The sequence below is a fragment of the Trichomonas vaginalis genome, chromosome III (assembly GCF_026262505.1).
Source record: "Trichomonas vaginalis G3 chromosome III, whole genome shotgun sequence".
Classification (NCBI taxonomy): Eukaryota; Parabasalia; order Trichomonadida; family Trichomonadidae; genus Trichomonas; species Trichomonas vaginalis.
In genome coordinates this window covers 26,016,613-26,032,037 of record NC_067205.1, presented here as the reverse complement: position 1 = coordinate 26,032,037, position 15,425 = coordinate 26,016,613, and the positions used below count along the sequence as shown (strand labels likewise).

Below are 15,425 nucleotides of genomic sequence, written 5' to 3'. Positions count from 1 at the left end.
AACCATTTACAGTTGGAGCTCTCAAGAACATGCGCAATTACGAAGGTCAGACACCAGCTGGAGACCGCAAAACAGACGTACTCGCAAGAGCCGTCCAACTGGTCAAGACAAAGACTGAGATAGTCGACTTCATTCTTGCAGCTTGCCCATACAAGTAAAAAAATAAACAATTACGAGTTAAACTTTTTATTCTTTCTTTTCTGAGTTGTTTAGAGCTGGTTTTCTCTTGTAGGAACCTTTCGTACTCTTCCATTGTCATGTAATTGCGAATTTGGTACGCAATTCCAGGTTCGTTGTTTTTTAAACCTTACGTATGTAACGCTTCCATCCTCCTCAGGGAAGTAAGCTGCTAACATCTGACCAAGTTTTCTCGGTGACTCGGAGCTTCATAAAAATGTCACTTTTTTAAACGTTAAGTTTTTAGTCTTATTTTACCCTTTGTTTACCCTTTGTTTGTCAAGGTAGTAATTGGAGTGCAATTTCTCAAATTCTCTGTGTCGGAGTTTCTTCAGCATTTTCCAAGGTGTTCCTGGAGAACTCAAAGAAGTTGTCAAGAACATACTGCCATGCTGCTCTTCTGAGTTCGTCGGTATTTTGGAAGTGTTGCACTTCGAGTCTTCGGACATGAAAAAAATGACACTTTTTCTATTAAACCGTTTTGGCATTTCTTCATGAGTGAGTATAGTTCTGCCGAACCATTGGGAGAGAAGAAGTACCCTTGCTGGCAAAAGACAAAAATAGTTGCCTTAGTTGTCATTGCAATTGTACTCGTAATTGAATTCATTGTACTGTACTTCTCTTTCACGTAACATAAAACTCAGCAATGGTATTTGCTTTAAGAAGCTACCATCTTACTAAGACTAAACACTTACATTTTTCAAGCTTGACTTTTTACAATTTGAATTTTGTTGCTGAATTCAGCAACAAAAATCATGAATTTCCTCATATGCTTGCTTCCCTCGGAAAACCGAGGGAAGAGATTCCGTATGAAAACAGTGAAGAACAGCGAGTAGTTAAAAAACCCCAGTCGCCAAAACTCTATGAAAACAGTGAAGCACAGCGAGACAGACTTTTTTCGGGGTCGCCTTCAAACAAGTAGGGTAAATGCACTCTTTATTTTTCAAGCTTGACTTTTTACAATTTGAACTTTGTTTGCGTAGATATGAATTCTGAAAGAAGTATGAGGGTCTTGTATGACTTTGTACTTCTCCCAGAGTTCATATCTGTCAAACTTACCTGCCATGGACTCTTTCATAAGTTCCATGAAATCGTCTTCGGACAATCCGGGGAAAAGTATAATGTCAGTAAGTATTCTTTTAACATCCTTACTTAAACTCTTGGCTGTCTGTACACATATTACGACTGAAATGTTAAAGTGTCTGAGCTTCTTAAGAATTCGACACATATCTTGTTCTCTGTTCTTTAACAAAGGATGAAGCAAAGTCATCTAAATAAGAAGACATCTATGAGGGTAAGTCTTCCAATCGTAAGATTGCAATTTCTTCGAAATGTATTCTATCTCTTTCTGTTTGTTTCTGAAGTGTTTCTTCTCTAATATTCTCTGCATTTCCTCATTTGGGTCTTTAAACTTAGAATTATATACTCATTTATAGCATTACTTCAAAACTCTTCTTTGGTACTTCTTTATCCAATCTAACAACTCAGTATCCTTTATACATACTAACTTAGACTTCTTTATAATATCTTTGAACGAATTGACGGTTTGGTCAAATTGACCAGAAGTAACAAATAACAACTAACTCATAGAATGGGTTCTTCTCATCTAGTTCTTGTTGTTGTGCAGCCATTTTAAGATAAGTGAAAGTCTTACCCGACCCAGGTGGTGCAATTAGACCTGTTATACCATTCTGAGCAAATAAGAACTTGTCATGTATAGGTTTATCTGAGCATTTTCTAACTTCCTCTTGTTCTTGTTAAAACATTCTCAAATTTCTTGTCAATGTCAGCAAACTTTTTTTCTAACATATTTTTAGAAAAATTAAAATTTTTATCTTTTAGAAAATGTCTAGCGATTTCGCTATCTATATTCGAGACAAGCTTTTGACAGCAAAACATCTGTCGACCATAAAATCTTACATAGTGTAAACAAGAAAGGGAATTTGTTCTAAAGTTCTGTTTCTGGGAATATGACAAGAACCATAAAACATTAGCAGAGAAGTCTTAAAATTTGTCAATGACAGACTTGTTGACAGAGATGACGCCTCTTGGAGATGAAGTCCAACAAAATTCTTAGAATGCAAAGAAGACACATGCGCTGTTCTTGAAGATGAAATAGAAAACAGAATAGATGAGCTATTAAAGGACAAAGAACTTTTACATAAATATAGTTGCGCCAAATTTGACATAACTCCACCAGAAAGAAGAAGAGAAAAGAAAGAAAAGAAAGAAAAGAAAGTAGAAGAAGAGAAGAAAGAACCAGAACCAGTTCCAGAGAAGAAATTGACATGTAAAAATAAAATTTTATTTTTAGAACATTTCTGGGTCAATGTCAATGTTCTCTTCCTCTTTAGGAGTAAACACTGGCTTAGACTCTAAAATCTTTTTACCCAATTTACCTTGAACTTCAACTATCTTAGACTCATAATATTCATAGTCGTCTGCTTTCTTTGTTCATAAGGTATAACAAGTTTGTATGCTTTCTTCTTAGGTTTGAGAACCTTCTGTCAAAACTTTCTTGACTGTAACAAACCTTCTATGTCTAAGTCTTCAAATTTCCACCACTTTTAGTCACAATAGCAAACTTAACTGGTTCGATGTTCCAAACTTTGCTGAATGAAGACTTTTCAAAATGGTAGAAGTAAACATTCAAATATGTGAATGGGTCTAGTTCTTCTTTAAGTCCTGACATGTACTTGTTTACTGAGATGAATTTTGTCATCTTTTCTATCGGAAAAAAATATTTTTTTTAAAATTTACTCAGAAAAATTTTTCTTTGTATATACACCATTCTGAACATCTAAAAGACTTTTGACATTTGCCAAGAATGTTCGTTTAGAACGCCATATAACCATATTCTTGACAATATTGTTTATACGAATCGTACAATGACCTTTCATCTAATGACACAAAGTCAGTTTCATCTATGAACAGTTCATATACACTCTTGTTTGCTTCTAACAATGTTTGTCTCTCTTCGGTATGTGGAATTTGTCTTGGATTGAACTTAGAAATATCTAATGTCATAAATATGAGAACAAGTGGTTGTAAAAGTCAGATGTCAAAGTTTCTGCTAAGTCGTCAAAATATTCTGTATCTTGCATATGAGAATCTGACGTTCTGACAACTACATATCTTCTGTCAGAACTTTCTAACTTCATCGGAACAACATTGTTTGAAACCATAATGAAGTTTGCAACATTTTCACAAACTCTTTGGTCTTTATACTTTCTTTCAACAACTCCAACTTTGTCTGTTATAAGACTCTTCAAAGCATCTGAGTTCAAAACTTTTGTTGTATCTATACTTTGAAGTTCATTGCAAACTATAAGTTTCATATTCTCAATTGAAGAGTTAAATTTACCGCAGATGTTTTCTAAGTTTGTCATATTCGGATTCGAATAACCTTCTAACAGTTTGCACAAAATATCTGTAAAGAAAGTATTCTTACCTGTTCCTTGTTTTCCAATTATAATGAGAGCAGTTTCATTTTTAGCACTTGGATGTTGTAAGATTTTGCAAACCAACATAAGATATACTCATAAACCTTTTCGTTTCCATTGCATATAATTTCTTTGACATGGTCTAACCAAGCTTCTATAATATTTTCTTTCCATTCTACTTGTTCGTATTTATATCCAGTGAAGATAGAATAGAAGTTTGGAGAAGGTGTATAGAACTTTATACCTCGAACTGAAAAATCTTCTAACTTTGACAATAAGATATCCCAAGCATCTAACATCTTCATTCCAACTTGTACGACTTTTATTTTCTTAAGTTTCTGTCTACATTCTTGTTCAGACACTATTGTTGCTCTTGGTTTGTTAAAGACAACATCCCATTCTTTCATGACATAACATTCTGGGGCAGAGTCAACATAAATGACTAAACGTTTCAAATTCTCGACTGCTTTGTTATAGTCTCTAAATGGACACATATTTCTGAATGCTTGGAAGTCATAAAAATCTGAAACATCTATTCTGTACATTTTTATAAAAATAAAAAAATAATATTTTTTTATTCTTGACTTTGTTGTTCCATTTGTTGCATTTGTTGTTCTTGAGCTATTTGTTGTTGAAGTTGTTCTTGTAATACAATACTTTCACCAGTTGCATCTTCCAATTCGAAACTTTCTGCCGTCATTGACAAATACATAGGACATAAAAGTTTTACAGGAACAAAGTTTGCGTCAACTAATGTCAACGTTATACTTGCCAAAGTGTTTGAGTTCACTAAGGTTGAAAATTCTGCATTCGAATGAACAATAGGCAAACCAGCAGAGAAAGTATTGTTTATACGCATAAGTATCTTTTGGTCATAATAGTTTCTGTCGACATTCGAATAACACTTTGAACCTAAGTTTGAAACAATATATAAGATTGGTGTGCTTAATGTCAATGGAATAGACATTCCTTGTATGACACCTTTTCCTGTTATAGGAAACTGTTGGTAGTAAAAACCAGAATAAGTTTTGTATTATAGCTCATATTGTTTATAGTAAACTCAGTCGGACATCCAAACATAATGAAACCTGCTCTAGTTGCAGCACATGTTACACCCGTCCTTAAAGTATTAAATAAGTCAACAAAACCTGTTGGTGGTATATCTGAGTAAGTATCTTCAAAGGAGTATTTTTTACCATTCACAACAATAAAGTCTTCTGGTGTCAAAAGAGCAAAACAGGCTTTAGTCGTCATTGTGTTTAAGGTTAGTTTACAATATCGTCCTTGAGGACTTTGTAAGTTTGTTGTTATAGAATTATATGACTCAGGGTTTTTAGTCGTAATAGTATAAACCATTATGTCTTCTGCCATTTATATATATTTAAAAGTTTTTCTGAAAGTGGAGAAGAACTTCATCTAAACTTTCACATGGCGTTTCTTGAAGTTCTCTGTCTAAGAAGTTCAAATATTTTGTAAAGACATAGAACTTTCCTTTGTCTACACGAACAAACAAAACAGGGTCTTTCATATCGTTCAAAAGTGTGTAAAGTCCTTTACATGAAATAAAGTCTATATTATTTTTCTTCAAACATCTTTCAAGAAGTTTTGACATTTTTACTTAGCAAATAAATTTTAATGAAATGTTGTGGTCGTCAAATATTTTTATAACGTCTGGGAAACTATATTTTAAGTTCAACGTTTCACCTCCTTTCATAACGTATATCTTGTCAATGACATTATATGAAACACCACAGCAACTAATGTCGGGTTCTATTTCTTTGATGTTTATATCGTCTGCCTCTGTCAAAAGTTTCAATAGTTCTTTCAAAACTTCATGAGGTGCAATGACATATGAGTTCACTTTTACAGGGTTGTGTTCGACCAAGTTTAACATTATACTTAAAGCTTGACAAATCTTCTCCTGAGTTTGAAGTTTGTCTTTCAGTTGTTGGTAGTCGTTTCGAATATCTGCAACAGAACTTAAGTCTCTGCTAACTTCAGGATATGTTGGTTCTTTTACAGGAACAATTGTTATACATCTTCGTCTTCGTATGGTTTCCCCATTTCAACATCTCTGTCTTTGACATTGACAATAACACTTTGACTGTTTGTTTGAGTTGGTGAATTTAACTTCACATCTGCCACCGCCATTAAACCTTTTGAAACACTTACGCTTCTATTTTTCGGAAATGACATTTTACTTAGAATAAAAAGATGGATGTATTCGAGTATCTCTTCGAATTGAAGCAAAACAAGGTTTATACTCACAAACAATACAAATACATTGACAGAATAGTTCTTTACACAAACAATGGAAAATGTTATAGAATAGCAGTCTTTGCTGAACCTAAATATTTTCATAAAGCAAAGAAAGTTGGTATAACCGAGATGGTGAAAGTTCTTGACGTTGACAAAAATATAACTTCAAAACTGACCGATATTACTAAAGGAAAGTTTATAATACAATATTATGTCAAAACTGGCGTACTGTCAATATTTGACGGAGAGAAGTCAGTTCAAGAACAACTTACTGACCTGCTGCCAAAATCTGCTCGATGGAAGCTGTCGTTATGCCAATCTGAGGAGCCCCAGCAGGTTTCATCGAACGAATCTTCAAAAGAGCATCTTCCGTGAAAAGTGCTATTGGTTTTGTAAACTTCTTTGCTTTCAATTCATCTGGACCGTCTCGGTCACCAGTATATTGTATTTGAACTGTACCAACAGTTGAAAATACCACCCATAAAGTCTTCTGAGTCAGCAAATGGAATGCCAAGCCAAAAGTTTGAACGGTCTCCATTTGTATATTGAGTTTTTTACCTCCTGTATGAGTCCATACTTTCACATATGGCATAATAGAACTTTGCATTTCAGGGTTAATGGTTGTTGTGAAGTTGTTGTTAAAGTTCATAGCATCTAATGTCAAGTTGTATGACCTCATATCCTCAACTGTAGAATATTCTTCTCTTGGATAATATTTGCCATCTATGTTTATATGATATTTAATACCAGGGTTGTAGAAACAAGAATAGTCATTTATAGTTCGTCTGAACAGTACAAACATAGTATCTGCATGTTTCATTGCAGTTGTTAAAGCAATATCTGTTCTTGCACCTGGGTCAGCACTTTTGGTTTCCAACTTCACCTGCAAAGTCTTTGACAGATATTTGGTGTATAGGGAACATAAGTGGAACTGCAATATATTTGGCAGCTAAAGCATTTGAAATATCTGGGTCCAACATATAGACTGCAAGTCTGCTTTCTATTCTCTTGCATTCAAATTTTTCGCATGTAAACTTAACTGGGTCCCAAGCAGTTCCACCAGCATTGAAATAATAGTTTACTTCAGTGTTGAGGTTTGAGAAACCAAAGTCTAAGTCAACTTTGTCTTTGCAAAAGTCGGCGAATGACATTTTATTTGTTCCCGTTACGTCTGTAAGAGTGAATGGGTCTTGTGTTGGTGCAATGACTAAGTTATTTTTGCTTGGAGTAAGTTCAATAGAAATTTTTCCTGCCCAGTTTGGCAAGTATCTTAAAAACCTGAAGATGAGGAAGGATGACAAAGGAACTCTAAGTTTCAGTTTTACTTTAGTGGCAGCATTTCCATCTGAACCAGAAAGGTTAACATAAACTCCTGGAACGTTAGGGTCAAGTCTTCTTATTTTCTCAATAGTTGCATACTGGTCTGTTTGTTCTCTAGCTTGTGGTTGTACTGAGTTTCTCAAAGCGAACCATTCATAGTTTGCCCATGTTACTGTTTGAACTAAGTCAGAGTTAGAATATATCTTATATCCCATGAAAACTTCTGGAGCATATTGGTATCCGACATAGAAAATTCCATTGCAACCTTTCTTGTCAGACAACTTGGCAGAAGGTTTTATTTCAATGTCTTGTTCCACGTATAAGAATGAGTTGTCAATAGAAATAATATGAAACCTGTCGCAAGCAATATCTACTGTTGTTGAAGAACCTTCTCCAAACTCACCTACGTTTCCATAAGAAACAGCAGTTGTATATTCGTAAGTTCCAGGAACTATTTCTGACCTTCTAATGGCATTGTCGCATTCGTTATACCATTCGGAAACATTTCCGTTCATGGCATCCAAAACTGTTGGCGTTATATTCTGAGCGGCGTACATTTCATATGGGTAAAAATATAGAATAGTTGGATTTATATATCATAATAGAACCCATTCGGACCAAGCTTTACTTTCTTCCTGACTGAGTTTTGTTGCATCTTTGCCTCATGTTCACCTAGTATGTTGTAAATTTCCCATGTCCTTTTTGCCTTTGGGCTCTGGTCGCCCATCTCAGGTAACCTATATCCTAGAAAGATTTTGTCATAGTTTGTATTTGAGTCTTCGCGTATTGTTTGCATGACTCTTTCCTGAGTTTCCGGTTCAAGCTCTTCAAACAGAGCTTGTCCATATGGAATAAGCTCGTTTCCAAATATATGTTTTTGTAGCCATTCTGGTTTTCTTTCCATGTTACCAATAATATCTTTTGTGAATGGGAAAGCTTTTACCCAATGTTCCAGTCTTGCGTCATTTATTTCTGTAGTTGGTTTTATTTTGTCAAGGAACATGTTTTTCAATACTAACATTTCATCTGGTACTGTCCATTTGAGTTTTCTTAAATATTCATCCCTTCTCTGTTCATTGTCTGCAAAGTAAGTTTTTATGACATTTTGCAAACTTTCGTTTGCAAGGTCATGTACAATAGGTTCTCTTCCTTCTCTCTCCCTAACTCTCTTTCTAAACTCTTCACCAAATATACCATCTCTATGGTTCTGTGTAGTTCTTTGAGATAAATGTTTTAGAACGTCAGGTGTTATATTTCCTTCAGCCATGTTCATTTCATACTGGTTCAAAATATCTGCATCTTTCATATCTTTCAATGGCATTAAAGCCGCGCTGAAAATACCAGCTATATCTGGTTCACCATTCGCTTCCATTGCGTCTACAACTTCTTGGAATTGAGGTTGTAAGTTTATGAACCACCTATCCGGATTAGCTTTATGACCCCATCTCATTGTAGTTCCATAGTCTGCAGAAACAAAAGTAGGTTTGTTTCCATATTGGTTAGGTTCTGAATGAACTTTAAACAATGTTTCATTTCTATATGTTTTGTTGAAATTTAACCTTTTATTTTCACCGAGTTCATCCAAAGATTGAACGTTATATGCTCGTAAGTAAAAAGGATTGTTGTATTTGCGTACATTTTCTTTCAGTTCTTCCATTCTTTGCTGAATATTTTCATCTGATGTTGGAGTCTTTTGTATGTCGGCGAACATTTTTCGATATTCTTCTACTATGTCAGCCGAATTTTTCTTAGACTCTTGGAAAGATTCCATATTCTCCGCATACTCTTGTTGAGGGTCAAGATTTTTCGGCTGTTCCAAATCTTCATCTAGTTCTGTGAAGTTAGTTTCCAAAGGAAGGACTTGTTCGTTTCCTTCAGGCTCTTCTAGCTGTTGTTGCTGAACTATTTCTTCCATGTCTGGTTGTATCTGAACTTCTTCCTGTGGAGTTTCTTGTACCTCATCTGGTGGCATTTCATATATTCCGAGACCGTTTTTAACAAGTTCCCTATTTAAGTCATCCGCATTCATAACCCTTTCTTCTTTCGTTCCGTCTCTATTTTTTACGCGTTTCATGAAGATAGTTGAATCATCATTTATCTCTGACACCAAATATCTCGGAGTAAATTCAGTCATGTCATTTGGATGATATGCTATTAAATCATATCCCTTAGCGAGCTTGTATTTTCCAGGTTTGAAATTATATCCCATTTGGTGCTGAACCATAAAGCTAAATAGGTTCGGGTCAGTATTTCCTTCCTTGAACTTTCTAATAGCTTCTTTATATCTGTCACTAAAGTCAAGAGTATCTGGGTAATCATAATTTTCCTTAAGCATTTTTAAGAATTCTTGGTTTCCTTGTTCTCTACTTCTTTTATGTCCTTGCTCTGTTTGTGCTGGTTGTTGTGCTGGTTGTGGAGGTGGTTGTTGTGCTGGTTGTGGAGGTGGTTGTTGTGCTGGTTGTGGAGGTGGTTGTGGTGCTGGATTTTGAACTGTTGGTTGCTGTGTTAGTTGTTGTTTTGGTGCATGCTTGTGTCTGTGTCCATGTGACGATGTAAATGTTTTAGGTAGTCCTGGTGCAGGTGCTTCTCTTGGAGGGTTTGGTGGTATATAAGTTCCACTAGCTAGTATATAAGTTCCACCAACTGGTATATAAGTTCCACCAGCTGGCACATATGTTCCATCTGCAGCATAATGTCCTACCTGACTTTTCGTTCTTAAGAAAGCATTTACTAGGTCTTTTTTGGTCTGTTGTAACTCTTTTTCTTGACTTTCCACAACAGTTGCTCTAACGGCGTCATAGGCACTTTGAACTGCCTGTCTCGTTGCTGCATCTGTTATTTTCGTCATATTTTGTGCTACTTCTCTTAACTCTTTGTCGAAACCTTCAGACTTCAGTTTCTTTCCAGATGAGAAGTCGTTCACTAGTTTCACCTTACTATGAAGAGCTTCGAAGGCATTCTTAAAGTCAGCATTCATTAAAGCTTCATTTGAACTGTCTTCATCCGCTTGTATTTTTGTCCTTATTGACCCTATAAGTTGGGCTGCTTTAGCGTTGGCTTGGGCATCTAACCAGTCATTATTAGCTTTTATATATTCTGCGCTTTTCATTGCCTTTTGCATGGCTGCGTCGTTATTTTTACTTTCTTGTGCTAAGTTTTCATACTGTACGGTTTGGTTTTGCAACTGTAAAAGTTTTTCTGCCTTTACATTTGCTTCAACTTCTTTTTTATACTCATCGCTATCCATATATGTCTTCAGGGCTTTTTGTTTTATTCTTCATCTTTCAGTACTTTATATTGAGTAGTATGGTTTTTCAAATTTATAACATCTTGTTCCATTTTTGCTACTTCTGCTGCTTTTTCTGACACTTTTTTCGCATATTCCTCTGTACTTAGTTCTTTCAGTTGTTCTTCTTTCTTCTTTTTCTCTACGTTTAACTCATTGAGTTTCTTTGTGTGTCTGTCATATTCTAGTTTCTTTTCGTTTTCACTTATTTGTTTCTGTATGTCTATGTTTGACTTTTTGACATCTGTTATTTGATTTTTGAGTGAACTCAAATTCATTTGACTTTGAGGGTTATAAGCTGTTCCGTCTGCAGCTCCACCATAGCCTGCCATTTTCGCTAAAAGTGCCGCTCTTAAACCTCCACTCTGTGCACCAATAACTCGGTTTAAAAGCATAGGGTTGCTTGACATTTGTTGCAACATAGTGGGGTCATTCATCATTTGTTGTTGCAACTGTTGTTGTGGTGTCAGTTTTACTATTGGATGTTTCAATGCTCCCTTCCTCTTACGTATATTCTTACGTAGCTTACGTGGCATTTTAAGTGAAGTTAAAAAGCGGCTTTTGACAGATGTTTATATGACACTTTTTGTTCAGCACAAAAAACTACTCGGTCAAAGTGTTGTCAGTTTTGTAAAATAACCGTCCTATCTCATTCTATAAGGGGAAAAAGGCTTCTCAAAGTATACTTCCTTGGAACGCCTGTAACTTTTCCTGTAGCGACGATAGACCCTTACTTGTCCGGACAAAGTTATACTATTTTGAGTGCTCTACAAAAAAGTCAACGGCGACGACTCTCAAAAACCGTTGTGTAAAAAGTTTTACCGTTGGACAAAAAAGTATATATAGAAAACAAAAAACGTTTATAGTTCATTCAATATTTGAGATGGAACGGTTTGCCAACGGTAACTATTAAATAAAATAAAAAAATAGAGGGGGTCTCCGTTGACGAAAACGGTTCATCTCAAACTCTTATTTGAAAAAATAAAGTGGTCGGTTTTTTTCACTTCATTTTAGCTCAATGTCATACCAAGACAGTAGCGATTCCGATTCAACTATCCAGGAAGAGGATTGTCATCCTCCACGGTCACTCCCAGTCCCAGATGACACTCCAAAGACTCGCTTTGACCCCGAGCAATCTAACTTCCAATTGCGCCAACAATTGCAGTCAAAAGCTGATGAATACATGGCTTCTTCTATAGAAGAAAGTATAGAACAGACCTCAGAGTATTCTACAGCTCTTGGTCAACTAGTTTCGGCGACAGTCCAATTCGAACAAATTTGTTCGAATTCAATTCAATATGCAGACGAACTTGTCCGCTATTGTCCCACTCTTGTAAGAGTACTTCAAGAACGACTCTTCAACCAGTTGCTTCCTACCTTACGCAGCCCAATTCAAATTCAATTTGCCCGTGCAGCCATAAACTTCACTCCGTACTCGTACAGCTATGATGAGGATGAACTAGCTGACGAGTACGGAGCCGAAAATGTTGGCTGGGTTTTTCGCACAACTCCTTGCGAATTCCAAGTTGAAATTGTCAACCATTTCCTCGTTCGTACTATTTCGTTGCAGAATGAAGACAACGAAAAAGATGGAGTCATTCCAGGTGACCGTGTAAGAGTCATTTTCCAACGCAAAAGTGGACAAGAAATTGTATTCGAAGAATTGGTTTGCATATTCTTTAGCAATGGTCAAGACTACTGGGAAGGAAACTTGGTATTAGTCCCCGGTGAAACCATTTCTGTTTCATCGGATTTGAACCATCCATACAAGATATGGTTCAATTACGTTGCATATAACGCAGAAGACCCGAACTTTGACTCAGAATAAAAACTTCATTTATACTAAACATCTTCAGGGCTAGAAGGGGCGCAGCCCCTGGAAGCCCCACTACCTTTTTTTTTTTTTTTTTGATTCCTTCTTGAAGCGTTGAAATTTCTTATTGACTCTCTTTTTATAACTTTTGAAAGAAACCGTAAAAATTGTGAAACATGCTTTTTAATAAAAAACAATTTTGATGAAAACCATAAATTAATTTAAAATTGAAATAAATTTTTGAAATCTATGATATTGAATAAAAAAATTTATAGTGTAGATATTGATATAGATATAGATGTTAATTTTAATATGATATTTGATAAAATTGTTTTTATCAAAACATACTGATAATAGGTTGACATGTAATATGATATTTTGCCTTGTAAATATATTTGGTCGGCAAAATAACCTAATTACTCTTATTTTGAGTTCACTTCCACCATTTCGTCTTATGATATTACAAACCGCTAACGTATATTTTACAACACAAATGATAACACTAACTTAACCTTAAATATTTACAAAGCCGCCAACCACTTCACCTCACTAACGAACTCACTAATGAAAAAATAAACGTTCTCATAAATTTTCTTCTATATCTTCATCGTCAATGTTAACTCTATTGTAGTCATACTTGAAGTCATAAAGTTTCTCAAGTTTTGAAATGCATAGTCTTGTTAACTTACCTTCATCATCATAAGTTTTTATAAAACTACCATGACAATCTTTATACACAGTCAATGTATAGTCAACTGGTCTAGGATGAAGTGTAAAGAACATGTTATACTCAGGAAGGAAGAATAAATGTTTAAATGTATGTTTGTTATATTTTTCGATTTGTATGAGTTGCTTTTGTTCTGTCATTTATAAAAAAAATAAAATAAAAATAAACTTAAAAATAAATGATATCACCACCCTCACACGTATGAAAACATAGCACAAAAATAAATTTAGGTGAAGTGGTGAGATCTCACCTCTTTTTCACCTGTTTTTTCACCCTGTTGAATTCATTGCTTTATAACTCTCTTCCTTTATCCAACTCTTCTAACTTCTTCTTAAGTTCAGCAATGCTGTCCTCATGAAGTTTAATCTTTCTCAAAATTCCTTCTTTATCTAATGGTTGCTTTATCTTTCTAAACTGAACTCTACCATCCTTCATAGTATGAATGTAAAAACCTTCTGGAATAGTTCCTGATTTAATGTATTCTACCAAAAACTTTTGTTTCATTGCTTCAGTGACTTTTTGTCATTTCAATCAAATAAAAATTTTAATATTAAATAAAAATAACGTTATTTTTTCAGTAAGGAAACGCAGGAGTTTTACGATTTATTTGAGGAGTAGGTTCTGGTTTAAATGTTGGAGTCGGTTTTGGAGTTGACTTTTGAACAGGAGTTTGTACTTCCATAGGTTCAGGAGTCATTGAAGGTTTTGCTTGTGAAGGCGTTGGTTTTGGTTTTGGCGAAGGTGTTGGAGTTTGTTTAACTTCAGCTACTTCAGTATTATTTACAACATTTGCTTTATTTCTTTTCAACATCATAACTGCTCCTGCTGTAGCTAGCAAACCTAGTGGGAGACCATTTTATATAAGGACTTGACCAAATGCTATTTTTGACAGGAGCTGGTGGAACACCTAACCTTGGTGAGACTGCTCTTTGCCATTGTGCAGCTCGTAAGAAATATTCAATAGGTGCTCCATAATCGTTTGGTAAAGTTTGTTTCATAGATGGTGAAGGTTCACGAGAGCTTGATGAAGAACTCATTTATAAGCTTTAAAAATAAACGTTCATCCTTTATTCCTCACTGTCGTCCGTAGCTAAGTTATAGTCATCTAATCTTATTATGGGATCCATTAGCACGCACCTGAATGGCAAAGCAACAATCCCTCATAAATCCAATAAGTGGCTTTGGTACATTTTCAGTTGCTAGTTCAATAGGTCCTTTAACAGACAATTTGTATGTTATTGGAGCAGTAGATGTTTGACCTTGCTGGAAGCAAAAGTCCACTTCTGTTGGAAAACCACATAAGAAATGTGTGTTGTCATAGCTATCCCATTTATGTTCCACACTACCATCATCCACCAATGACCTCATAACATCTTCATTAAATCCTATCATATCATTGTTTGTATTGCAGCGTTCGCAACCATTTCATAAAATACAGGTCCATATGATTTTTCAGGTTCTGCAGGCATATTTCCATAAGCTCCCATGGAAAGCTGAAGATATTTAAACTTAGGGTTCTCAAAATTAACATAATAGTTGTCTTTCTTTCTAAATAGTGCCCAAATACTTTTAACATTAATAGGCGTATAAGCTGCTGTAAATGTTGCACTTGAACTATCTGTATTCTTTGAGAATGAACCGTCCATAGGAATCCAATCCATAACTTTAACAGGAAAACATAAAGCCTCGTTTGTATAATGTTCTACAAGTTCTGTATAAATGTTAGGGTCTAAAGAGAATGACTTTGGATGAATGAAACATTCATTAAAATCCATCTTTGTTCGAAATAGTTGCTGGGTTACAGTTGTAATAGTAACTGTTCCACTAGCTTCTACTGCCTTCGTTATCATAGTGAATGGTTCATTCCATGGAACAAATTTATTTGTCGGTGGATTTGAATCTGAAGCAAATGCAACTTTAAGAGTTGGATTGAAAGCAATGATATCATTTACAGATATAGATGTGCATTGTAAGGCGTCGCTACTGAACTTTACTTTAAGCTGAATGTTTCCTGCAAAAGCTGGAATAAATCGAATAGCTTCTAATGGAAGGAATCTTCTAACAGGAATTCTTAAACGAAGCTTAAAATCAAATGATTTTCCTGCTGTAATTGGACCACTAACAATTTGTCCTCTGCATGTTCCTGAATGACTCCATACATCTTCATGTCGAGTCTTTGAGAAAACATCTACTTTCTTTATTTGTTCGGTAGTTGTGAGTTTGAAGTTATATATGCTTCTTCTCTTGCGTTGTCTTGAGAATATACGATACGACCATTTGCAAGGATTTGATATCCAGCAATTGCATAGAAAGCGTCATCGAAACCAATCCAAAATCCTGGTGGGTTTGTTTTATTGGAACCTGAACCAATTTCTTTATCTACAATAAATTGACTTCCAT

The 15,425-nt window shown here is 35.2% G+C and overlaps 6 protein-coding genes and 3 pseudogenes across 9 annotated transcripts, besides 2 other annotated features; 3 read left to right on the top strand and 6 right to left on the bottom strand.

The window, feature by feature from the left end:
* Positions 1-12,395: part of a mobile genetic element that runs on past the window's edge.
* Positions 30-158, top strand: TVAGG3_0766250 (uncharacterized protein; the record flags this gene model as incomplete). Its single annotated transcript, XM_051245811.1, has 1 exon — positions 30-158. One exon carries the CDS (start codon positions 30-32, stop codon positions 156-158), a length of 129 nt encoding a protein of 42 aa, XP_051092398.1.
* TVAGG3_0766240 lies at positions 1,121-1,567 on the bottom strand (annotated as a pseudogene). Its single transcript has one exon. A coding segment is annotated over exon 1 (447 nt).
* Positions 3,390-4,165, bottom strand: TVAGG3_0766230 (annotated as a pseudogene). Its single transcript has one exon. A coding segment is annotated over exon 1 (776 nt).
* On the bottom strand, positions 7,789-8,649 carry TVAGG3_0766220 (protein of unknown function, DUF4106 family; the record flags this gene model as incomplete). The annotated part of the gene is made up of 1 exon (XM_051245810.1): positions 7,789-8,649. The coding sequence occupies one exon, from the start codon at positions 8,647-8,649 to the stop codon at positions 7,789-7,791; it is 861 nt and encodes a 286-aa protein (XP_051092397.1).
* TVAGG3_0766210 (protein of unknown function, DUF4106 family) lies at positions 9,041-10,320 on the bottom strand (the record flags this gene model as incomplete). The annotated part of the gene is made up of 1 exon (XM_051245809.1): positions 9,041-10,320. A coding segment is annotated over one exon (1,280 nt), but the record flags the coding sequence as incomplete, so codon positions are not given.
* Positions 10,470-11,021, bottom strand: TVAGG3_0766200 (protein of unknown function, DUF4106 family; the record flags this gene model as incomplete). Its single annotated transcript, XM_051245808.1, has 1 exon — positions 10,470-11,021. One exon carries the CDS (start codon positions 11,019-11,021, stop codon positions 10,470-10,472), a length of 552 nt encoding a protein of 183 aa, XP_051092395.1.
* On the top strand, positions 11,504-11,669 carry TVAGG3_0766190 (uncharacterized protein; the record flags this gene model as incomplete). Its single annotated transcript, XM_001280809.2, has 1 exon — positions 11,504-11,669. A coding segment is annotated over one exon (166 nt), but the record flags the coding sequence as incomplete, so codon positions are not given.
* Positions 11,711-12,313, top strand: TVAGG3_0766180 (uncharacterized protein; the record flags this gene model as incomplete). The annotated part of the gene is made up of 1 exon (XM_001297306.2): positions 11,711-12,313. A coding segment is annotated over one exon (603 nt), but the record flags the coding sequence as incomplete, so codon positions are not given.
* Positions 12,396-12,758: 363 nt separating the features above from the next.
* Positions 12,759-15,425: part of a mobile genetic element that runs on past the window's edge.
* TVAGG3_0766160 lies at positions 13,600-14,062 on the bottom strand (annotated as a pseudogene). Its single transcript has one exon. A coding segment is annotated over exon 1 (463 nt).